This window comes from Selaginella moellendorffii, unplaced genomic scaffold (genome assembly GCF_000143415.4).
Source record: "Selaginella moellendorffii unplaced genomic scaffold, v1.0 SELMOscaffold_14, whole genome shotgun sequence".
NCBI classification, from domain to species: Eukaryota; Viridiplantae; Streptophyta; class Lycopodiopsida; order Selaginellales; family Selaginellaceae; genus Selaginella; species Selaginella moellendorffii.
This window is the reverse complement of record NW_003314275.1, coordinates 2065819-2090276: the sequence shown is the minus strand read 5'-3', so window position 1 is coordinate 2090276 and position 24458 is coordinate 2065819. Positions and strand designations below refer to the sequence as shown.

Here is a 24458-nt window from a genome sequence, read left to right as displayed (position 1 = left end):
CTCTCTCCTCTTCCCCCACCACGAGCGTGACGGAATTCTTGGTTCTTGTCCTATTAAACTGGCCATTAAAGTGGTTACTAAAAACTTTAACCAGTTTATGATACACCATACCCACTCGTGGTGTCGGAGAGAATGATCCTCGAATGGATGCACGCGAGCGTTGGCTCATCTCTGGAGCAACTCGCACTTGCTCGAAGCGCATACACGTGGATGACAGTGTGGATTTTTCTTTGACGTGGATGACAGTGTCTTCAACCTTTATTCTTGGAGAACGCAGCACAAGAGCACTCCTTCGCGGTTGCCGGCGACGCGACCCAGATCGATCGGCGCGCCGTTCCCGTCCTGGCAGCTCAGCTTACCTTGGTCCAGTTTGCAATTTGTGCTGGCGCTCCTGGTACAAGTCTTGAGATTGATGAAGGCGTCTTCGTTGGGCGGCTTGTCGTGGTCCCTCTCGCAGCTCGCGACGAGCGATCCAGAGGCCTGATCGTAGCCCATGGGCGTGCACGTGTCGAGGAAATCGCCGCAAGCCTGGATCTTGGGATTGTTGCAGCAAACGATGGATCCGTCGTCGTTCCCGGCATAGGTGTTCATGTCGATTGCTGCCTCGCGGGCATCGACGCAGACGAGTGGAATCGATGGCTCAACGTGGACTTCGCAGCTGGAGACTCCATTCCCGCAGCTTCTCAGGTCAAAGTCTGTGGTGTGGGGGGTACCCTTGATTGTGTTGCACTCGACTTTGAGGACAAAATTCTCATACGAGAGAGGTGTGCAGCTTTTCATGAATCCTCCACAAGGTTCAGCACAACTCTAAGCAAATATCAGGACAAAAGAAGAGAATTTAGCGACAATCAACATGGAAATTATAGAATACTTACAACAAAGAACTTGCATTTTGCAAAAGAGATGATCGCCAAGGTCCAAATCCAGCTAGCTCTAATCGCTTGCTTCATTTCTTTGTGTCAATGTTAGTAACACAGAAGTATGCGTGTTTATAGGTTTACGAGAATGTGACATTTGCACGAACATAGTAAAATTACTTTGAAAAAAGAGAATTCATGAGGCCTCCCCACATTTTGTATGGAAGATTAAAGATGGTATGTCCTTCCGTTTCTTTGTTGCCACCTGGCCAAAAAAAATGGTGTTCAATTAGCACACTACTGGCTTCTTCGAGAAGATTCCTTTTTTGTGCCTTTAATGATCCAGATTTTATTATTATTTTTTAATGGATGGGCTAACAGCTTTTGACTTTCTCACCAGAAATTAAAATTAATAAATCTAAAAATAATAAACAATCATTATAATAACATTTTTCTAACCAATAAAATTAAACTGAAGCTAAAATCTTATAAAATAATCTATCACAATAAGGAGGAGTTGCTGAACTTTCTGGGCTGTGGATCTAGCCAATGGCAGCCATCCAATAGGGGTTAACTGTCAAAGGGTTATCTCTTTAACCATGTCTTAGCTAATAATCATGCTGATGTTTGCTTTCAGCCAATGGGAAGTTATCAATTGCGTGAGGTAAAAGAAGAAGGCATTATGACAAATATCACATGCAAAGTGTTAACTGCCATTAACTTTTAATTTTTTGCTATGGAGACTCACTGCTATGTCACCTGGATTTAATAATTCTTCAATGCATTTGATAATTTCCATTGAGGATTTAGTTTTCAATTTAACAAAATTATAACAATCAAAACAGTGTTTGCTAACCATGCAACATATGCTGGGCAATAAGTTGTCCCAAATGGTTAAGTTTAGCATATTGTCATTTAACTAATTACAATAGACTAAGCTTAAAATCCTATTAAATGTTTTTCACCAGACTTTTACATGCATCGTATCATACGTCCCTAGCATACACATACAAATGGCTGTCTTCAGTGCCATTCTGTCCTTTAACATACATTCCGGACCTAACGAAGATCAAGAAGGTACTTTAAGTAATACCACAAACCACTCATCAGTGTTAGCCATATCACAATGGATAAGCTTCTGTGCATCTTGCTGGTGGCTGTAATCAACACATTAGTGCTTGTGGTAAGCATAGTAAAGAGACTCCAAAACACTTGACTTTTTTTTTTCTTTTGTAGAGCTGTGATCAATGTGGAGGCTTCCTGAGAAGCTGTACACCCCTCTCCTACACAAACAAAGTCCTAGAAGCGAGCTGCCGAGCGGTTAATGGCTCCATGCACAACTCGAGCTTGAGCATAGAAAAGTGCGGTGGAGTCGCCGATTGCCAGCTCCGGACCTCCTCGCTAGCACCAAACGCGATCTTCACTTGCACCAACAACGATTCCTTCCCCGTCGACCTGGAGAGGTACGCCAGCAACAACGATGGAAGCTTGGTGTGTTGCAGGACCAGCGACGGCTCTGGCTCCGGCTCCTGCGGTGGATTTCTCGATAGTTGCACTGCTAAGTCTTACAACGACACCACCGGGATGCTGCTGGCTTCCTGCAAGAGAGTCGACAGTACACAGAATGACAAAGCTTCCCTGAATGTCAAGACGTGTACCTCAGATCCAAGAAGCAGCTGCTCGTTGGAGGGAACCAGGCTGAGTTGCAAGTATGGCACTGGGGAAGCCGTGGGAATTGCTACTCTCGCAACCAACGATGATGGAACGCTCGAGTGTTGCACTCGTCCTGCAAAACCACCAGCACCAGCACCAGCGCCAGCACCAGGACCAGTTTAAGCAGAAGAAAAAAATTAAAATTAAAAATGATAATACTTAAGAAAAAAATTACCTATGTGCGTAAACTCCAAAATAAATAAACGAGACAAAAGAACAGCAAGAACTTCGTCTTTGGAAAAATCTGTTCAGCTTGTTGCTCTATAGCTGCTCTTGGCTTCTACACATAGAACAACCCAAACAATGCTCCTTACCGTTTGGAGCGTGAGCTATTCCCAGTGGACAGTGTTGGGGCCCTTTGCACTGAGGAAGCACGTACGAGCTCGAGTGCTGCTGAGGCCAGATCCCGTGACAACTGTCACAGAAGTGGATGGTTCCAAAGCAGAAAAACGTCGCTATGGAGCAGCAAAACCGACACTTAAACTCGACGAACTGGTTACCGTGACCAAGCTTGCACTTGCCATCGGCACCAGCACTGCATCCACCGCAAACGAGCTCCGAGGGATCGTATTGCCGTCCTTGGTCCTCCCTGTCAAGAATCCACGCTCTGAGAACTTATGCAGTGCGCAAACAAAGAAAACTCTTACACCAAGTTTGGACCGCAGTTCCGCTTCCCACCGTAGTACGGGTTCTTGCACTTGCTGCACATATAATACTGGTACTGCTCCAAGGCCAAGGAAGTCAGTTTGTCATCAGAGCTGCAACTAGCCTTGAGCTTGTCATAAACTCCTTCCAGTTTCAAACGTTTGATTGCTCTGGCTTTGATCTGCAAAGGCAACAATGAAAGAGTTTCAAGAAGTTTAAAACCAGCGTGCTGCTTACCTGGTCCATTGTCGTCAAATGCTTGTGCATGTCCGCGTCCAGCTTACTGTGCTTCATAAGAAGCTTGCACTGGGGGCACTTTAAATACCCGAATGAAATTTGAGGGCCAGGACATCCCTGCTGGATTTGTCGCTTGGCACAATGCAAGTGCACAATGTGGCCACACTGAAGCAGAATTGAAGGGGCCGAACGAAGCACCTCCACCAAGCAAATGCCACAAAAGTCCTCAGCAGACGCCAATGCCTTTCCCGAGAGCTTCTGCTTCTGGCATTCCTCCTGTAAAGGAAGAAGTAGAGAGTGTGAACTATTTTGCCAAAACAGAAAGTGAAATAGATTCATGAAAAACTGGAGACGAGGAGATAAACGAAGAAAAAACAGTCGTTTACATCAGCACAAAACAAAATCAGGAGCTCAAAAAACTCGAAGCAAGGAAACAAAGACGAAGAAAAATGAACGTCGAGAAGGAAGCATCCACCACCACCAAAAGCATAAAACCGAGGAAGAACACACAAGGACTCAAGGCAATCCTAACAAGGTACCTCTAGACAAGGTAGGCAATTTCGTTCACCTCTCACTCCACAGCAGTGGTGTCCGCAGTGTAAGTTGCGCGTGCAAGCTTGTTTCAACCGTTGCCTACACTCCATTTCCTGGCAGACACGATCGCACAGCCTCTCCACCGCGACAAGATCACTTTTCTCCACGCACCATCCACTGTCCACCCCTTCCTGCTCAAGCCGACTTCGTATATCCTTCACCGAAGAACTCCCAACATCATTCCCACCGACGAGCGACTTGATCTCGTGCCGACACACTTGATCGCAGTAGATGCACCGCAGAGCCTTCTTCTCGAGCGAGAACTCCTCGCAAGTCTTTCCCAGGTGGTAGGGGCGTTGCAAGCACGCAGCGCAAAAGTCCATGCTGCAAACCACGCACCGGAAGCGATTCACGGCCTTGTCCACCATGGCGCGGCGAGAGAGACGATTGCCATCGTCGTCGAGCTCGGTGAAAGGAACCGTTCTGTCAAACTCCGGCACCCCGGAAAGAGCCAGCCCCGGAGGCAAATCACTCTCGACTTTCTCGATCACGACCTGGCAACCCGGACACTTGACGAAGGAGCCACTGTTCTTGACGAGAGCATCGCTGGCTGCTGCCTCCCACTGGGCGAAACAATCCGGAGAGACGGACTGGATGTCTGTAAGCCGGAACTTCCCCCGGCAGAATGGTGACGGACATGGGAGATAGTCCCACAAAGAAGAAAACGAAGAAGAAGACGCTACCTCGCCAACGATGCTACAATCGTCGTCGCCATCGCCGTCATCCTTCGTGAGATCGATCATCAGCTTGGGGCATTTCGATTGAGACTTGCTGCTGGGGCCGGGATCCAAAACCTGGGGAGGATTCCTGCGAAGAACGTCCTTGATCGCGCTGGACACCACCGATTCCAGGCAGCCGCGGCAAAAGAGGCAAGAACACCCGGAGGAGCTCGCGAGCGCCAGGGATTCCAAAGAAACCTCCTTGTTGCAGAGATTACACCAGAACCACGCATCGCTGGCGTGAATCTGGTGCTCCGGCTGGCGATCGGCGACCTCGATCTCGCGCTTGTGCTTGCGGCCGCTGCAAGCGCCGGCGTACAGCGATCCGAGGTAGGGCGAGGGTATTGGATCGGCGAGGATGAAGCCATTGGCGCAGTCGCCGTCCTCGTCCTCGATCTCGCCATCGACGTGATTGAGGAGGAATAGCTTACGCCGCTGAAGCGCCTCCCATGGCTGTGCCGCTAGTACCTGCTGGACGATTGGCTCCGCGGCGTCGAGCCTCCATATCTCCATTCCCTAAAAAATCTAATATTAAAACCATGAATCTTCCCTGGTGCCCTAAAAACTCTCAAACTTCCTGGTGCCCTAAACTATCTCTCTCTCTCTCTCTCTCTCTCACACACACACACACACACACACACACACTCACTGGCGAACAACACTGGCGTGCTGGTTGATGCGACTGAACTGCTCGGGCGCTTCCAGCACGACAATGCTTGCGGCTAGTGCTAGATCTGCATGACAATCCCGAGGAAGCGTACCAGATGCTCTTCAAATCAACCACGCATCTGAAAGATGGGCATTCCCGGAGAGTATCGAGGCCATGCTACGTGAGGGCCCAAAGATGTCGGCATGGCTCTCGCGAGTCATGGTCAGCAAAAAGTCAAGTCAAGAGGTGGTCAAGCGGCTGCTGGGGAGAGGCCACGTGGTCACCGCGCTGGAGCTACTCAGTGAGAGGTGTACGTTCACCATGGTGCTACTAGAGGTTGTGAAAATACAGCACAGTAAAACCATGGTAAAGAGGGCTAAGAAACGGGCCGTGATGAAGAGTTTGGGTTACAAATGCAAGCTCATCTTGAAGAAGGGAAAGTTTGAATTCCAAGCGTGATTTACCTCATCACAGATGCAAGTATGAGCAAAAAATCTCTCATTTTTATTGATCTCGGATCTTAAAAGTGTTATCTATGAACCTTTTAGTGAAAGATGACCATAGTTTTACGAGCAAATCGCAGTGAGCAGTATATGCACAAGCATTAGATCCACAAAGTAAAAGTGTCCAATTCGATCAAACCAATACTTCAAGGCCGGTGGCTGTCCAAAGTGAGCGCCATCGCTACAGCAGAAATCATAGTGCCACGGGAAAGTGATATCATAGTCGTCCACGAACATGAAGTGCTCCAAGCCCCCGAGCTCCTTGGCGAGCTCCTCGCCCAGGATGGAATTGAAAGCTTCCATCTTGTGTGGATTGGACCCCAGATCTCTAAACCCGAGGCCGGTAGCAACCGTGGAGCGAAACACCACCCGAGCTTTGCTCTCGTCCCCGAGCAAATCCTTCCAAAACACGGACGCGTTCCTGGCAGCCTCGAGGAACTCCGCCATTGTCTTCCAGTTCATGCCGTCGTGGATGCCCGAGTTGAGGATCACTGCGTCCGGCATACCACCCTGGCGGACTACTGACCGGACGAAATCGCGGTACTGAGGAACATACAACGATCCCAGGCCCAGGAAGTTGTGATGTGGATCCGGGTGCCCGTTGAAAATCGAGGCCAGCCGGACCACCTGCGACGGGTTTGCTGGATTGGTGAAGTTGGCGACGAAGATCCTATCCACGAATTTCAGCTGGTGTCCCAGGACGAAGTTGAGGAGGTTCCGGACGGTGTCCTGGTGATTCGAGTCCCCCCAAAAGAAGAGCTTCTTCCCGTCGAGACACTGCCAGGCCTCAGCAGAGTTCCAGATCCGAAACTTGCAGTGCGCGGAGTAGACCCAGCCGTTGCTCTCCAGGCTGTTGATGGCTCCGGAGCACTGGCTCTCGTCGCACTGCTCGGCCGGATCCAAGCAAAGGTAGCGGCCGTTCTTGTCTAGCTGACATGAGCTGTTGAATTTGGTCCTGGACCATCTTCCCTGCCATTGGGATGGTGGTGAAGTCGTCGATCTTAAGTCGCTGGCGGCGCAAGTGTGGAGCTGGTGTTTACGCCGACGACTCCCGGCCGTGAAGTTGATGAGCAGGCGGAACATCTCTTTCTTGAAGGCCCACTTTCCCGGGAGGTGATCCAGCCCGTGGAAGTTCGTGTAGACAAGACTGACCGTGAAGTTGTAGCTTCCAGCGAAGTCGCCATTGACTTTGAGTTCCACCAGGTAGGAGCCGTCTCCCAAGTCCGTCACCGGTGGACGTGATTTCCAAGTCGGGCCTGCTTGATACCAATCGAAATTTTTAATCAATGGAAGGAAAGAGCAATCACACACACTAGGAACAAGGTACCATCAGGAAAACCATATCAAACCAGATGGAATGAGAGACTCGGGAATCTAAACGCTAGCAAAGAAAGCAAGCAACTTCCAGAGAAACAAGAAGGAAACAAACTCAAGAACAAAAGAGCTTGGCGTTGAAAATTCTAATCTGTGAAAGAAAAGCGCGAAGAAAAGTACCTGAGATGTCGGTCTCGTAAAAATCTCCCCCCGAGCATCGCCTGGATCCATCGGCAGCATACGAAACGATCCAGAACTTGTGAACTTCATCCGCGGCCAGCGTAATCTCGCCTCCATCCTCCGCTCGAGGAATCCCAAACAAGACAGCAGCTGCGGTGGATACGTTGTGGCATCCCTGCGTCCCATTCTCAGCAACCCGCCGCAAGAGGATCTCCGCGGAAGAGAGATCCGGAGCTCTCGCCCACAATCCCGCAGGGAGAGAGCCGCGATCGAGATATTCCGGAGGAAGCAGCGCGACATAAAGCCCTAGCGAGACGCACGCGAATCCAAACGCCGCGAATGCGGCCGCTGGGGTGAAATTCTTCCTGGGGTGATCCATGGAATGAATCGCGCCTCTCCTCTGCCATTGTCAATTCGCGCCGCTGCGCCAAACACCAGTATCAAAAGGGAGAAAAAGGTCAAAAATGGAATATAACTAGGCTATGGCGCTTTAGGGTTTGTTTGTGTTTGTTCTAGGTCTCCTCGCGGATGGAGCCGCTCTCCACGGCCGGCCCGACGCCTGCGGATCTAGGAAGGACGCGCGATCTCGAGAAGGTATGTCGCTGTTTGTTGCTGGAACCTTGCTGAAATTTCGAGGATTTCGCGCAGCTCCTGTCCAATGCTGGCCTTAACGAGAGCCGCGAAGAGGCGATGAAGAGGGAGGGTGTTCTAGGGCGCCTCGATCAGGTATTTCTCGCAATCTGGATGAGATGGAGAGGCAGTGGTGTTACCTTTTGTCCTTTTGTCCTTCGTTTTAGATTGTCAAGAGCTGGGTGAGGCAAATTTGCGTCAACAAAGGATTTAGCAACGAAGTCGTCCAAGAGGCGAATGCAAAGATTTTTACTTTCGGCTCGTATCGCCTTGGGGTGAGTACCAAGTTCCAAAGAACTTGGAAGTATCGTCCTTTGGATTTTTTTTTCCTTTTCCCTTTTTTATGTTCTTGTCGGTCGCAGGTCCATGGCCCTGGCTCAGACATTGACACACTATGCGTCGGTCCGAGTCATGCTACACGCGAGGTAATATTTACAGCACTTTTCCTTTGAGCGATGATCGTTTTTGTAGGAAGACTTCTTCGTTGAGTTGCATAATATCCTGGCCGAGACCGAGAATGTCACAGAACTCAATCCAGTGCCGGAAGCTCATGTTCCCGTCATGAAATTCAAGTTCGACGGGATTTCTATTGATCTGCTGTACGCAAGGCTCTCTTCGTGGACGATACCGGAAGTGAGAAGTTTTCTTCTTCGTTTGTGCTGTTTGACTATGAGTTTTGTTTCAGGATCTTGATATTTCCGACGAGTCCATAATGCAAAATCTGGACGAGCAGAGTGTCCTCAGCTTAAACGGCTGCCGAGTGACCGACCAGATACTTCGTCTAGTTCCCAACATCCAGGTCTGTTGTTTCATTGGTAGCAGTAGATCACGGTAGGTTGCATCTAAAAATCGGTAAATGGTGTAGCATTTTCGTACAACACTACGCTGTATGAAGTATTGGGCCAAGCGTCGAGGAGTTTATTCAAATGTGAGCTTGTTTGTGTTATTACGAAATTGCAAGCGACAGTGATACTTCTTTTCCTGTTTTTGTGCTTGCAGGTTACGGGATTTCTAGGAGGCATCAACTGGGCCCTGCTTGTTGCTCGAATTTGTCAGCTCTACCCGAACGCTGTACCGAGCACGCTAATTTCCCGTTTCTTCCGTGTTTACACACAGTGGAGGTGGCCGAATCCAGTTATGTTGTGCCCGATCGAGGAGAGATCGTCCCTTGGTCTTTTACAAGTCTGGGACCCCAGGAAGAACCCGAGAGATAAGTCTCACTTGATGCCGATCATAACTCCGGCATATCCCTGCATGAACTCTAGCTACAACGTCTCTACGAGTACTCTACGGATAATGACACAGGAATTCAACCGCGGCAACGAAGTCTGTGAGGTACGCTCGAGTGGCTTTGCTCGTTTGCTTTAATGCTTACAAGTCTCGTGTGCCTGCAGCAACTAGAGATGAGCAGGGCAACCTGGGATTTGCTGTTCGAGAGCTTTTCATTCTTCGAGGCGTATAGGAACTACTTGCAGATTGACGTAGTGGCGATAGACGACTGTGACCACCGGTGCTGGAAAGGCTGGGTGGAGTCACGGTTGAGGCAACTGACTTTGAAGGTAAAGAAGAAGCGCTTGCTATGTTTCTCGAAAGCGAACGCTTTCTGGCTTAACGCGTTATCCATTTCTAGGTGGAGAAGGACACTTACGGCATGCTCCAGTGCCATCCACATCCCTCAGACTTCGTGGACATGGCAAGGGACGGCTATCACTGCGCATACTTCATGGGCCTACAGAGAAAACTGGGAGCACCACTCCACGAAGGCCAACAGTTCGACATCCGGACAACGGTGGAGCAGTTCAAGCTCAACGTTGCGGCCTACACGTCGTGGAAGCAGGGCATGGAAATCTACGTCTCTCACGTCCGTCGCAAGCAAATCCCGCTCTTCGTGTACCCGGGAGGCGTGAAGCCCGCGAGGCCGGCGAGGCAACACTCGGGATCGCCATCGTCCGACTCCAAGCAAGGTGATTCTCGTAAGCGATTAACTTCGGCAGATCCCGGCGGCCATTGCTCGAAGAAGATCGCTTCCAGCAGCAGCAGTAACCAGGTAGTCGCCGCCGAAGAAGTGGAGGTCTCTTAACTCTCAATCCTCTCCTCCTCATTGTTCTTCCTTTTTTCCTGGCTTGGTGAGTGGTTTCTTAGTTTTTTTTTTTTTTTTTGTTTTTTGTTTGGATCTTTGCTTCTCGTGATTTGCTCGCATCAGGTGGATTGTTTCTTTGCTTGCTGTGACATACAGATAGCTTGCATTTTTTATACGCTACGCTGCTAGAGCTAGCTCCAAAGTTACTGTCACTAACGTGATAGGATGTCTATACGCTTTAAATATTCTCGTATATAAACAGTCAAATATGATATCTCTGATGAGATACAACAAGGGTATGCTACGCGCTTTAGAATACTTTTTCGCGCGCTCTAGAAGAAAGTGTAGAAATCGGACGGCTGGGATTTCGTCTCGCAGCTCTGGAAGTTTTTGCCTGGGGGACCACGATTCCACTGAGGGGAACGATTGCTTTCCTGCTAGCGCCCCACTCACCCTTTGGGCCTTGAAATCTCCAATCTTATCCGCGAGAGGAAACGTCACCACTTTATTTCTCTGGATCGTCCGGCAAGTTAGCACGGCCCGGTACAATCGCGCTTGATGATCGTGAACAAAAAGAATTGGAAAAACAGAGAATATGATCGATCGTGGTCGCGAATGGCTCCCCGCGTACACAGCTATGGATCTTTGGCGTGTTAGGAAAGTAGCAAAAAGAATGATTTGCTTGCTAGTCCAAAGATGGCTACAAAACATATAACGGATGAGACCCTCCATGAGATCACAGCTAATAGTCCATAGATTATCGTTCAATCGACCAGGAAAGTGTGTGTTTTAAAGGCGGCGGCCCATTGATCATCGATCAACGACTGGGAAGATTTCCTTTGAAAAACAAATCCCTTGTAGCGAAAAGACTTTCAAGTTTTTTAAGCGCAACTTGTTCGTTGGTCCGGTCGGGCAAACCAAAAGCTACCGTCGAATCAATTGTTTAGTTTGTTGTAGAGAAAGAAGAAACGATTCTTTAGCGGATCAAGGGACACTTTCTCGAGGAATGCCTAATGCCTTCGTGGATTAAACTATGAATCAATCAATTTAGTGAAAAGTATGGATAAGATAAGCAACTCACAGTGCCTTCTAGCTGGAACGATGCCCGCGTGGAACAACCGGATCTTTCATATCTCCTTTCTTTAAATACGACCGTTGATAGAAGTTTCCCTTCCATCTCCCTCTCTCTCGCTTGGCTGACCAAACGAAAAATCCGATCATTCATGAACTTCGCGTGCTGACCCCGCGGAATCGCTCTCCTGGCTCCATTTTGCTAAAAGGGTCTCTCCTTACAGCCGAAAATGGAGCTCGGGCTTTGCAATAGCGCAGCTGATCAGGCAAGTTCGCTAGAATCGTCAACAGCTTCTTGCTCTTCGACTTCTTCCTTCTCCCGATGTTCCAATTCCTCGTCTTCCATCGACTTTAAACTCTCCATCAGATCTTCTTATTCGCATCAGTCCTCTGCCTCGAGCCTCCCATCGGTCTCGTCCTTTCAGCGCGGTAGCAGCGTCGATTCGGCGCTCCTGTGTCTCTACACCAGCTGCGTCTTCAAGAACTTCCCCTACAAGTCGCTGCCCTCCACCACCATCGCCTCCAAATCCGGCATCACCGCCCTCTGCGCCACAGAGAGCCCAGAGCTCCTCCTCGTCGGCACCGAGAGCCATGGAATCCACCAAAATCCCTGCGCTTCTAAGGAAATCGAGGCCGTGGGCTCGCGCGGGGGCAGCATCAAAGCCATTCTAGAGCATCAAAATTGCGTCTTGACCGCCCACCAGGACGGGAAGATTCGTGTGTGGCGAAAGAAGAAGCGCCATCGTCAAGAACAGGGAATAATTAGCGAGGAAATCGAGCTCTGCCACACTCTTCCCACAGTCAAGGACGTCCTCTCGCGATCCATCCTGCCCTCGAGCTACATCCAGGTGCGCCGCCACCGGAAGAAGCTCTGGATCCAGCACGCCGACGCGGTCTCGTGCCTGGCCGCCACCAAAGATCTCGTCTTCTCGGCCTCCTGGGACCGATCGCTCAAGATCTGGCGCGCCGCTGACTGGAAGTGCCTGAATTCCGTGCGCGCGGCCCACGACGATGCGATCAATGCCGTGGCCGCCGCGCAGCAATTTGTCTACACCGCTGCCGCCGATGGCAAGATCAAAGCCTGGGAGCTCTGTTCTAATTCCCAGCGTTCTTCTTTCTTGGGAGGGAAGAACAAGGCACAGATTGGATTGTCGCTCGTCGCGGTCCTGGAGCGCCACAAATCGTCAGTGAACGCCCTGGCGCTGGATTCTTCGTCGGGCTACCTCTACTCGGCGTCGAGCGATCGATCAATCGTGGTGTGGGAGCGCGAGGAGACGGCGATGCATATGGCGGCGGTGGATGCCCTGCGGGGCCATTGCATGGCGGTGCTGTGCCTCGCGATTTCCAGCGGCGTCCAAGATGGGCATTTCTTTCTCTGCAGTGGATCCGCCGATAGGACGATCCGCGTGTGGTCGAGGGAGAGATTCACAGCGATTCACTCGTGCTTGTGCGTGATCAAGGGGCATCAAGGCCCGGTGAAATCGGTGTCTATGGCTGCTTGTTCTTCCTCGTCTATCGGGGCTGGAGCCCGGGTTGTGAGTGGTGGATTGGATCGCCAAGTCAAGACCTGGTGGGTTTCCCTGGATGGATCGTGCCCGGATCAAGAAAAGTTAGACAATAGTTTGGTGCTACGTGATCCCGGGACATTGGTTCTTGGAATGTAAAGTTTATCAAGCTTTTTTCACCTCTTTCTCTCTCACTTCCTCTAGAGTTTTGGATAACTTTGCAATGGCTATTCTTTCGCTGTTTACGTGACATTAGCGAGATCCGATTTTGTTCCTCCTAATTCGCATGGTCACGGTTTGGCACCCGTGCGGAGATAAGATTCCATCTTTGAGCTGAAAAGTTAGCTAGAGACTTACCCAACAAAAAAAAGAGAGAAAAGAAAACAGTGCAGGCTAACCTTTAAGGTACGAGAAGACCACATATCATGCTTAGGGTAAATCAGTTATCCGCCAGCTCGAAACAACACAACCCGAGGTGTCCTCCCTGTTTCCTTTTTGCAAAGCTGAGCTTCATCAGCCTCCCACCACATGGCATGAATTTCTTGTTTGTCAGGACGGATTTACAAAACAGAAAAAGGTGGTAAAGACTCAACAAGTGTCGGTTTGAGAGAAGATTTCTAACTTGGAGCTTCAGCTCGAGGTTACACATGCATTCTTATATGGTGCCCTCCGTGAAAGATTTCAATCTCCTCTTTCAGCTGGTGCCGGCCTGGGTTGCGGAGGAGTTCTTTCCTTTTCTCTTTTGGAGCAATTGTCACAGCGTTTGCATGGTTTCTATCCATGAGCATCTCTAAAATCGCTTACACGCTGACGCAAAGTCTATATAGACCAAGGATTCTTACAGCTTCTGGGAACAGCCGTAGCTGATTCAATGCAGATAATTTCCATGACCAAAAACTTACAGATGGACAGATACAATCTTTCAGTCAGCCAAGCTGGACTTGCTGCCTCTTTTTTTCTGGCAGCCAAACTTGATATCTTCAGGTGGAATACTTGCGGCTCCCCAGTCTTCTTAACATCTTGCTGAATGCTCCCATTCACTATTGTCATTACACACTAGCTTTGAACAACCCGTTCAAAGGTTTGTACACTTTAAATACTTCTTATAAGTGTGTCATGTCATGTTCACGTGAGTAAATAGTGCGTGGCTGTCGTGGATACGCACTTAAACTCTTCCTTAAACTTTCCTTTCATCATCCAGGAAAAAGTTAAACTCTTCCTTAAACTTTCCTTTCATCATACAGGAAAAAGTTACCTTTGAAAGTAATTCACTTTAATCTGTTCTTCACCCAAAAGATAAATTGAGATTCACTACCTCAGTGAAACTGTGTGGCTTGGAATATAATGCATGATCACTGGACAATTTGGCAAATAGACGAAGTCATTGTCATTGGTCAAAGAACTCAAGACCCAACACAAATCTCGTTGACTTGCATTTGACCACCATAAGAAAATTCGTGTTCTTATTTAAACTGAGGCGCATATTCTTGGCATGGTGTTTCTTTTTGTTTGCTTGCGTCTTGCCTTGTGTAGGGCACTATCCTAGGTCTGGCGCTGCGCTGGGCCAGATCCCTTCCCCCAATGTAGCACTCACTGCTCCTCTCATGGCGGAATTTCCAGCGATCGCGTAGCTGCGGCTGCCCCAAGAATCGTCGTCTTGTTCCCAGGATTCCCAGCAAATTCGTGGATTCTCAGCCATGGGCGGTGTGACATCCACAGTTGCAGCTAGGTTTGCCTTCTTTCCCCCGACGCCTCCGTCATACGCAGTGATCCGGGACCAGATCACTGGCCGCTTGGTCCTCTCGGATGTTCTCAACCGGGATCACGTCGATGTGGTGAGCATGAAGACGAAGCGAGGGCAAGACATTGTGGGGATCTACGTCCACCATTCCGCCGCGCGCCTCACGCTGCTCTACTCGCATGGGAATGCCGCGGATTTGGGACAAATGTATGAGCTCCTGGTGGAGCTCAGCGTCCATCTCCGGGTGAACGTCATGGGGTAAGCCACAAATCTCGATTTTTGGATGGGAATTCCTCTTCCTCCACTGATCTGTCCTCGGAGATTTTTTGTTTTTTTTTTCCTTCTCTTTGTTTCGTTTGCGTTCTTTCGAGTTCTTTCTCACTGCTGTTCTTTCGCTGTTCTTCCATTGTTTCATTGATTATTGTCTTTGTTGTATCGGTTTTTTCCCAAGTTTCTATCATTGACTGGTTTCGTTTTCGTATTTTTTGAATTTTTTTCTTCCTCGTGCAGATACGATTATTCAGGCTACGGAGCATCTAGTGGAAAGGTACGATAGAATTCTCTCCTCTTATAACTATTTGCCTGGCATTTTCTGTGTAGATAGAACGAACATATTCTCTTTTATACTGTCTCTTTTAGCTACAGGAACTTTGCAGTTTTTCATTGTTCTTGTACTTGGCCATGAACTCTGGTTAAGGTTTTCACTTTGGACTGTCCATCTTTTTCCAGCCGAGTGAAGCAAACACGTACGCGGACGTGGAAGCTGCCTATCAGTGCTTGGAGCGAGACTATGGCGTGAGACAAGAGGATGTGGTGCTCTATGGACAGTCCGTGGGAAGTGGCCCGACAGTGGACCTGGCGGCCAGGCTCCCGAAAGTTCGAGGCGTTGTTCTTCACAGTCCAATCCTCTCCGGCTTGCGTGTTATGTACCCCGTCAAGAGAACATACTGGTTTGATATCTACAAGGTATGAAAAGAGAGTTCTTTGATTTGATTTTCCTACCTTCGGTTCCTTGCAGAACATTGAAAAGATAAGACGCGTGAATTGTCCCGTGCTCGTCATTCACGTAAGTGATAAAGTTTCTTCTTTATTCCTTCTTCTTTTCCCCACTTGGTTCTAGTTGTAGGTGAGGAATCTGATCTTCATTTTTCACAGGGTACCAGCGACGAAGTTGTGGATTGCTCGCACGGCAAGCAGCTGTGGGATCTTTGCAAGGAAAAGTACGAGCCACTGTGGCTCAAAGGAGGGGGTCACTGCAACTTGGAGCTCTATCCAGAGTATATCAGGCACTTGCGCAAGTTTATCATGTCTCTTGAGAAATCCGGTGGCCCAAGGAACGGGGGAGGGATCGAAAGGACCCGGTCTTACTAACGAGACAGAAAAAACGCTTGTATTTTTATGAAACAGGTAGACGACCTGTTATTACAAGGGCTTTTTATGCTGTACACTTCAAAGAAATTTTATATCTTGTTATAAGAAGAGCCACGAAGCTCTTTACGTCGAGACGAAGATAGATCATCCAAAGACGACGTGATTGGCAAGGGTTCCAGAGTGCTGATGGTAGTGAGATGAATGTGAGACGAGCTTTGAAGGATATAGCGGATCCTGGGGATATTCATTCATTCATTCATTAGCTGTTTACAGGGTCTTGTGGTGCCCACCAAGAAGAAGAAGCATGAGACCAACGGATTATAGTAAGCTGTTTTGATGGTCTCATGAGCCAGATATAATCCCAGACGCGTGAAGCAACAATGAAACGTGGAAGTATCACTAAAGACCAAGCTTTTGGTGTTTCAAGAGCTATTCCAGAGATGAGCATTGTTGTGTCTTCTGGCCAAGTTCTTATTCTCGTTCATATCCATGTTTAATTTACACCACTCGCTCTTCATAAAATGTCACAAAATGCACATTGGTATGCATTGTCAAAACACGTGTGAACTAATAAATAGTTTTAGTATTTCGTCCTTAAAGTGCATTCCGGATCTAACAAAGATCAAAGATATCACTTAAAACTAACGTGAGAACACCACCTAGACCAACTTAGAGCAATTTCATAATGCATAAGCTTGTGTGTGCCTTGTTGATGCTTGTAATCAACACATTCCTGCTCGTGGTAAGCTCACAATTCTTCTGCGACCAAAGAACTTGATTTAGCTTCTTGTAGAGTTGTGATTTATCGTGTGGAGGCTTTTTGAAAACCTGTACACCCATCTCTTATAAGAAAAATGTGCTGAAAGCAAGTTGCCAAATGGTCAATGGCTCTAAGCACGAGTCAAGTTTGAGCACAGACGGGTGCGGTGGAGTGGCCAATTGCAGCCTCCAGCCGCCTGGATCAAACCAATCAGCTCCAATCTTCTCTTGTCGTAACGACTTCCTCAGCGTCAATATGGAGGAATATGCGGGGAACAACGACGGAAACATGGTGTGCTGCAGGAAAACTACTCAGTGCGGTGAATTTCTCAACAGTTGCACTCCTACTATTTATGAAGTGGACACCGGGAAGCTGTTGGCTTGGTGCAAGAAAGTGGACACTACATGGAATGGCGATGCTATCTTGGATGTTAAAAGGTGTACATCAGATCGCAAAACCAGCTGCTATGTGCAGAGAGGTAAGCTGAAGTGCAACTATAGCAGCGGAGAGGTCGTGCAAATGACCACTCTGGCAACCAACAATAATGGAAGTATAGCATGTTGCACTTAGTACCAGTTTAAGCAGAAGGAAGATAATAAAGACATTCAGTACAATATGGAAAAGCTTGTTGATCTTTAGACTTTGGACATACGCTCCTAGAGCAGGAGCTTGAGATAGCTTGTAAACGTTTTAATTCCCATTTGGATTTTATGGCGACTCAATTTAGATAGAGCAAAGCATTCAGTACAATAAAGGTCTTTGGAAAAGCTTGTTGATCTCTAGAGCTATTCTTGGCTTTTACATAAAATTTGCAAATTTACACGTTTCATGCTGCTATGAGACATCACAACTGTTGTGATGGCAGACTAGAAGCACCTGTCTTTCCATCACTTTGGACATACGCTCCGAGAGCAGGAGCTTGAGAAAGCTTGTAAACGTTTTAATTCCCATTTGGATTTTATGGCGTTTCAATTTAGATAGAGCCAAGCATGGTTGGATCAAAGACGTGATTGGCAGTGATTCCAAGTTTTGCTGCTAAGAGATAAGGTAATTCCTTCTATATAGGTGAAGTAATAGATTGACCTGGAACGCTGGACTTTCAAGAAAAAAGAGTTATAACAGTGCCGTACCTCAGATTTACACATAGGGCAAGAATTTCTTGGATTGGTTTGATTAGGAAAAAAAGAGAACAATAATGCATCTTCATGTTACAAACTAAGACACAGTATTTCGTCCTTTAGTGTGCATTCCAGATAACAAAGATCAAACACATCACTGGAAAGATGTACTTCATTGCCCTTCTAGAGCATCTTTTCTACCCTAGTTCTCCCTTATATATGGTTCTATACCGTACTCCCATATCATAGCTGTACCGGTTTGGCGACTCTCACTGGGCAAAATGCATCCCTTGCAAAAAAAGAAATATGCTGGAAAGGAGAAACCAGAAGACGTCTCAACCAAAAGAGGGTTGACAAAGAATGTTTTGAGACAGATTTCAAGACCAATCTCCGAGGCAAAGATGAATAGAAAACAAATTCACAAGAACACAGAAAGATGGAAAATTCCCAAGACATCCAGACACAAGTAATAGCCTGTCAAAGGATAAGTTGTCCGGCCGAAAGGACTGAACAAGGCAGCCAACTGTCAGTGTGAACCAATCCCTACTCTTAGACCAAGTGGCTTGGCCTTCTTTCAACGTAGGTAAGGCAGCTAAAACAAGTATCAAAGACGTCAAGGAAACACAAAGATACATATAAACAAGAGCCATATGAGGCAGGCTGAAAGCAACAAGAATTCATAGCGATTTGATCAAAGAAATTCTATCTCATGACACTAAATTAATAACCGTGCTTAAAAGGAAAGAAACTTATCTCGTAAGAGAATCATAATGGACATTCCTGTAATCTGGCATCCCACAGGAGCGAAACACTATCCTCCCGACATAGTATCAGGCCTCGAAATTGCAAAACCCAAGCGTTAAAGGCTAGACAAACAATGAAATAGAAGGAACTAACATAGAGAAAATACCTCTTGAGATGATTACCATTGGTCTGATTTGGCAGTTTTTAATCTATAAGCTCTGCAAGCTAGTAGGAGTTTGTCCCTGCGCTCCCAAGGACTTGATACTGGCCAATCCATGGAGGTTGAAACTTTGCTTTATGGTGTGTAGAAGCATCCAGGCGCCAAACAACATCACCTGGGAGGAAGCTTTCACCTTGCTGCTTCACAAGCATGAGAGCAGTGCAGTATTGCTGAATCTGAATGCAAATAGCCTCAATATCTCAATTCTGTGTGGAGATCCTGTGATGTCCCAACAGTTCTAGTGGGATCCACTTCCTCAGAGATCCAGTAGGAAGGTAAACAAAGTTGTATGGGAAGAACCACTTCCAAACCATACACCAATCAAAATGGTGTCAAACCAGTAAGGAGCTTCTTTGTTATCCACAAAGCATGTGGTAATAGAGTTGGCTAGGCATAGGGATTATCCTGAACAACCTTTTAGAGAATTGATTTAAGTGACTTGTTCATGACCTCGGTCTGGCCATTCCCTTGAGGTCAGTAGTGTTGCAATGTGACTTGGGGTATCAAAAGATATTTGTTAGCCAGTCCTTACAGACACTTTTTCCTTACTGCCACGACGGTAGAAAGTCGGTACTGCTAATTCCCTTTATAGTGTCCACCCAAACTAGTTGAGAAACTGGTCAACACATGTGCACTTAGACCGAAAGGGCACTATAGAAGGAAATCCTAAGTTGTCATTAAGTCAAGTATACTTGACACGATGACGAGAAACTTATATTGTTGGCTTACATTTGCTAGTGTTGGAAACCCCACGATATTGAGACTAGTCCCTCAATATTCACTAAATGATAACTTACTATGTCTACCAAACACCCTTGTTATTATGCCCTTTGTGTTAACTCAAATGCTATTTATGGAAAGTGTTATAGGTGGTTCCAAATATATAGTAGAGATAATGGTTGGAATGCATATTCGACCACCTGAGACATTAGTTTGGCTCCCATTGGGCTATGTTGCTACTTGTTTTGCATGCGGTTTGGGTCTAAGCCCAAGTTCCACTTTGCTCTAGTCGGTGGGGTACCCTCCTCCTCGCATTAGGCCACCAGTATGCCAAAATTGTGTTAGACTCCATCTAACATCATTTTGCATGCAAGTGCTACATACAGGGAGCTGGTGCTCGTGGGATTGTACCGGACCCTCATTTCATAATGCAACGGGCTTGGAGTTTGGCTCCGAATTCAGATGCACTACATTTGGTATTAGAGGAATTGTCTCAATGATTCCTATCCAACTAGTCAGATTTTCTGATTCAAGTTGTATACACAAAGACTTTTCAAATAGATCCAAAGCAATCTGTGTAGGATTAGTTGGATTGCACCATTTGGTAAGAATGTTGTCAGTTACTAATAGAGGCATGCATGGAACTAGTGGGATGGTGAAAAGGAACCGTGCTGATGACACTGAAACCTTTAGACGGGCGAATCGAGAAAAGGAAACTCCTACTAAAAATGCTGCAGAAGAGGTTGAGGCCAAGTCAGAAGAGGAAGAGCCAGATGCTACAGCACTGCAACATACGGCTTAAGAGATCAAAATCAAAAATTTGTGAAGGGAAGTTCACAAATTGAAGAAGGAGAACAAAAAGAGGAAGAAAGAAGCTAAGGCAGCTAAACTAGTTAAACCTAAACAACCGGACTCCTCCTCAAGTTCTAAGGACAATGAAGTTTTATAACCACCTCCGGTTGCACGAGTTTCAAAGTTCAAGCCTCCAAAACCACCAAACTTTAGAGGCTATCAAGTTTTGGAAGACTGGGTCTACGATATGGAAAACTATTTCATAGCAGCAGACATAGATAATCATACAAAAGTTGCGTACGTGCAATCCTTTCTCACCGATCATGCCAAAACTTGGAGGTGTTAGGTGTGTGTTGAAAAAGGATAGATTAGAAGTTGGACCAAGATGCAGTTTCGTATCCGTAAAGAATACTTGCCGGATAATCTTGGTCTAAGACTTCACATGGAGCTGCGGCGAATGCATTTGCTCAAAAGCGCATTATAATTGCAAATATAAGTGATGAAGATGCTCAGAGTTATTTCCTAAGTTCACTTTTTTGTTCACTTTTTCAAAATGAGATTTTGAAGTTTAAATAAAAAACGTACCTGGAGTGTAAGGAGGCAGCATAGCAAGTTGCCTTTAGTCACTCACTCATAGAACAATATCAACAGCTGTATACTGGTACCTCGAACAAGAATAAGAAATTTGGGAATAAACAAGGTGATCGGAAACAAAGGGTGGAAGGAAGGTTCCACTCTGGAGGCTTAGAAGCAACGGTTAATAAAGGTGGTGGTGGTTGGAGACCACTAGCAATTTCTTCTGGTCCTAAGCCCTCTGTTCCTCCTCCTGGTGGGTACAAGCAATAGTAACTTGCAAAACTTGCTCCTAGCGGAATAGGTAGTATGGGTCATTGCTTCCATTATGGAGAGTCAAGACATAGGTCCTTGGAATGTCCCAACAAGCATAAGACAAGGTCTTGTGTTAATGTCATGAGGGAAAACAGTGGTGGTGACGCTGAAGGGGTTGACGAGTTGGTCAATGCAAACATTGATCCATTGATGTATCTGGTAGGCTTTATCTGCGAACACCGAATTTGAGTGATGATTGACACAGGAGTTATGTATAGTGTGATATCCAAAGACTTAGTTATGTTGTTAAGATTGAATGCTGAGCAAATGTCACCCATACACTTTTGGTTTGCAAAAGGTGGGCAAGTAGCCAAAAAATTTGTGAGTGATGTTCCAATAAAAATATCCAAGTGGAAAGAAAGAGTGGACTTAGTAATGTTGAAGATATCAAATTTTCAGATGGTGTTTGGTATGGATTTTTTCAACAAATATATTAAAGGAATTTATGGTGTTGGACAAAGTCATGTCACATTGAAGTTAGAAGGACATCCCGATGTGTCCATTCAGTTGCAAAAGTGCTCCTCAAAGGATTGGGATGCTAAGTTCTTGACTGCGAGAGCCACTCAAAAAGCAGCTAATAAGGGATGTCGGACCTTTTGGGTTCAAGTGATGGAAGTTGAGGGTGTTGGTGACTTAGTTCGAATTGGTGACGGGGTTGATCTTGTACCAAAGAAGATATTTGAGTTGTTAGCGAGGAATCAAGATATCTTCCCGAAGGATTTTACCACTAGGGCTACTTCCTAGCCGTGAGGTTGATAATCGGATTGAGGTTATTTTGGGTTCTAAACCACCTACAAAAGCTCTATATCATTTGAACATCAAGGAGATGGCTAAACTCAAGAAGCAACTCACAAAGCTTCTTGACAAAAGTCATATCCGATTAAGCAAGTCACTTTATGGAGTGTCAATTCTTTTTGTTATGAAAAAGGATGGAACCATGAGGATGTGCATTGACTATCAGACACTCAACAAGATCACGGTCAAGAATAGTTATCCTTTGTCACGCATTGATGACTTGTTTGACCAGCTCTTAAAGGATAATTATTTTACGTGACTTGATTTGCGGTTTGGGTATTATCAAATATGGGTGGCAGATCAGGATATGGGGAAGACAGCTTTTAAGACTCGGTATGGATCTTATGAGTTCTTTGCCATGCCATTTGGGTTATGCAATACTTTGGCAATGTTCAACACTATGATGGATAGAATATTGGAGATTATTTGGATACATTTGTTGTCCTATATATCGACAATGTTCTAGACTTTAGTGAAACATTGGAGGATCATTTGAAACATTTAGAGTTAGTGTTTCAAAAGTTGCGTAAACACAAACTATATGCTAAGGAAAGTAAATGTGCTTTTGGACAATTGTGTGTGAACTTTCTCGGATATATTATTGGTGGTGGTGTAATTGAGGTGGATCCAAAGAAGGTGGAAGTGGTAAAGTCTTGGGAAGTCCTAACCATTGTATCAGATGTTCGTTCCTTTCTCAGCTTGGTGGGATACTATCATAAATTTGTCCGCAATTTTGCAAGAGTTGCTCTTCCGTTGACTGAGTTAACAAAGAGTAGTATACCATTTCATTGGACATCAACTTGTAAGCGTGCTTTTGTACAGTTGAAGGAAATCTTGACTATGGTTCTTATTCTTAGGATCCCAGATCTTGATAAACCCTTCAAAGTGCATTGTGATACATCTGGCTATGCTATTGGTGCCGTGTTGCAGCAAGATTGTGACAAAGTGGTTGATGTTACACTAAGGTGATATGGTTGTTTCATTGCGTTCTCTTCTAAGAAATTGGATGAAACCCAACAAAGATGGCCAACGCATGAGAAAGAAATGTTTGCTATAGTGTCAGCATTGGAACACTGGAGACACTACTTGGGTGGACACACCAAGGTTTATACAGATACTAACACACTAGGGTACTTTGCTATGCAGCCTAAGCTTATGCCGAAGCAAGCTCATTGGCAAGAGAAGCTTGCTAAATATGATATTGAAATCATATATAAACCTGGTAAAGACAATATTGTTCCGGATGCGTTGAGTCGTCAGGCTCAATTCTGGGAAATATCGGCAATTAGTTCGGATTGGTTGGAGGACATTTGGGCTTCGTATGAAAGTGATCCATTAGCAAAGGCAATCTTGCACTGTGTGGAGTTGTCGAAGCAGAACCCTAGTAGTGATGCGGTGAAAGTTGTTAGTCACACCAATGCGAAGCTTCACTTCTTAGTTTGGGATGGACTTATATTTTATAAGCAAGAAAGATTGTATCTTCTTTCTAAGGATTTGCAGTAGTTATTTCTGTAGGAACATCATGATGTTTCGGCAGCGGGACATGGTGAAAGCGAAAGACTCTGGCTTCATTGAAAAAGGGATTTTTCTGGTCTGGTATGGAAGATGATGTAGCAGAATATGTTAGTTCCTACCTTGTATGCAAGCAATATAAGTGCAAAATTGAGAAGCAGGCTAGAAAGTTGTAGTGCATTCCAGCACCGGCATGGCCATTTTAAAATGTGACACTTGATTTCATCACTTGCTTGCAAAGTTTAAGGGTTATGATACTTTGATAGTGGTTGTGGATCGGTTGTCAAAGATTGCACACTTCATTCCAACTGTGAAAACAATAAATGCAAAGCAAGCACCAAAGCTCTTTTTCCATAAAGTCCTGTCGGTCTGTGGTCTTCCCAAAGAGATGATCTTGGATAGAGATTCGAGATTTACAGGGAAGTTTTGGGGCACACTATTCAAGTTGTTTGGTACCAAGTTGAAGTTTAGTATGGCTTATCATCCTCAGGCTGATGAGCAGACCAAACACGTGAATGCTCAAGTTGAGGATTATCTGCGGTACTATGTCACGGCAGACCAATGCAATTGAGTTGAGCATTTGGACATAGTAGAATATGTTATAACAACACATTTCACAGCACTATTGGCTGTTCTCGATAGAAAATGTTGCAAGGGAATGCTTGTGGGTGCCTCAATAGATTGTTGTACCAAAACCAATGTCCAAAATGTTGATCATGGCCATTGAGACTTATGTGGAGCAACTATGCTAAAGTTGGTCTAGAGCTACTGAGGCAATAGGCAAAGCTCAGGATAGGTATCGACGTGATAAGGATCAGCATCGACGGGATGTATCTTATCAAGTGGGAGATCAGGTATGGCTATCTTCCCAGAATTTGAACATTAAGGGATCTTTATCTCGGACACTATTATTGGGATATGTTGGACCGTATCAAGTGTTGAAACGACTTGGTGATGTATCCTTTCAATTGGATATTCCACAAGAGATGTCTAGACTTCATGATGTGTTTCATGTCAGTTTACTAGCCCCATATCATGAGGATCTTGGCCGCTCTAGGGATGTTTGCTCAGCTCTAGATGTTATTGATGGTGAACCGGAG

General features: G+C 46.2%; 5 protein-coding genes across 5 annotated transcripts; 3 read left to right on the top strand and 2 right to left on the bottom strand.

Moving 5' to 3' along the window:
- Nucleotides 1-2056: 2056 nt before the first annotated feature.
- On the bottom strand, nt 2057-5297 carry LOC9631788. The gene is made up of 6 exons (XM_024675150.1): nt 3992-5297; nt 3453-3728; nt 3218-3396; nt 2746-3159; nt 2516-2643; nt 2057-2455 (listed from the first exon to the last, which is right to left on the bottom strand). The coding sequence occupies exons 1-4, from the start codon at nt 5276-5278 to the stop codon at nt 2832-2834; spliced, it is 2070 nt and encodes a 689-aa protein (XP_024530918.1). The 5' UTR covers nt 5279-5297; the 3' UTR covers nt 2057-2455; nt 2516-2643; nt 2746-2831.
- Nucleotides 5298-5932: 635 nt separating this feature from the next.
- LOC9632651 lies at nt 5933-7859 on the bottom strand. Its single transcript, XM_024675152.1, has 2 exons — nt 7412-7859; nt 5933-7173 (listed from the first exon to the last, which is right to left on the bottom strand). The coding sequence occupies exons 1-2, from the start codon at nt 7788-7790 to the stop codon at nt 5981-5983; spliced, it is 1572 nt and encodes a 523-aa protein (XP_024530920.1). The 5' UTR covers nt 7791-7859; the 3' UTR covers nt 5933-5980.
- Nucleotides 7860-7888: 29 nt separating this feature from the next.
- Nucleotides 7889-10409, top strand: LOC9632650 (nuclear poly(A) polymerase 1). The gene is made up of 10 exons (XM_002970543.2): nt 7889-8005; nt 8060-8137; nt 8209-8316; nt 8404-8466; nt 8513-8674; nt 8727-8840; nt 8907-8969; nt 9041-9376; nt 9436-9600; nt 9672-10409. The coding sequence occupies exons 1-10, from the start codon at nt 7940-7942 to the stop codon at nt 10119-10121; spliced, it is 1605 nt and encodes a 534-aa protein (XP_002970589.1). The 5' UTR covers nt 7889-7939; the 3' UTR covers nt 10122-10409.
- Nucleotides 10410-11318: 909 nt separating this feature from the next.
- On the top strand, nt 11319-12947 carry LOC9632649 (protein JINGUBANG). Its single transcript, XM_002970542.2, has one exon. The coding sequence runs from the start codon at nt 11423-11425 to the stop codon at nt 12854-12856; it is 1434 nt and encodes a 477-aa protein (XP_002970588.2). The 5' UTR covers nt 11319-11422; the 3' UTR covers nt 12857-12947.
- Nucleotides 12948-14215: 1268 nt separating this feature from the next.
- Nucleotides 14216-15941, top strand: LOC9631787 (alpha/beta hydrolase domain-containing protein 17B). Its single transcript, XM_002970541.2, has 5 exons — nt 14216-14696; nt 14949-14985; nt 15168-15404; nt 15457-15504; nt 15594-15941. The coding sequence occupies exons 1-5, from the start codon at nt 14395-14397 to the stop codon at nt 15807-15809; spliced, it is 840 nt and encodes a 279-aa protein (XP_002970587.2). The 5' UTR covers nt 14216-14394; the 3' UTR covers nt 15810-15941.
- Nucleotides 15942-24458: the final 8517 nt, after the last annotated feature.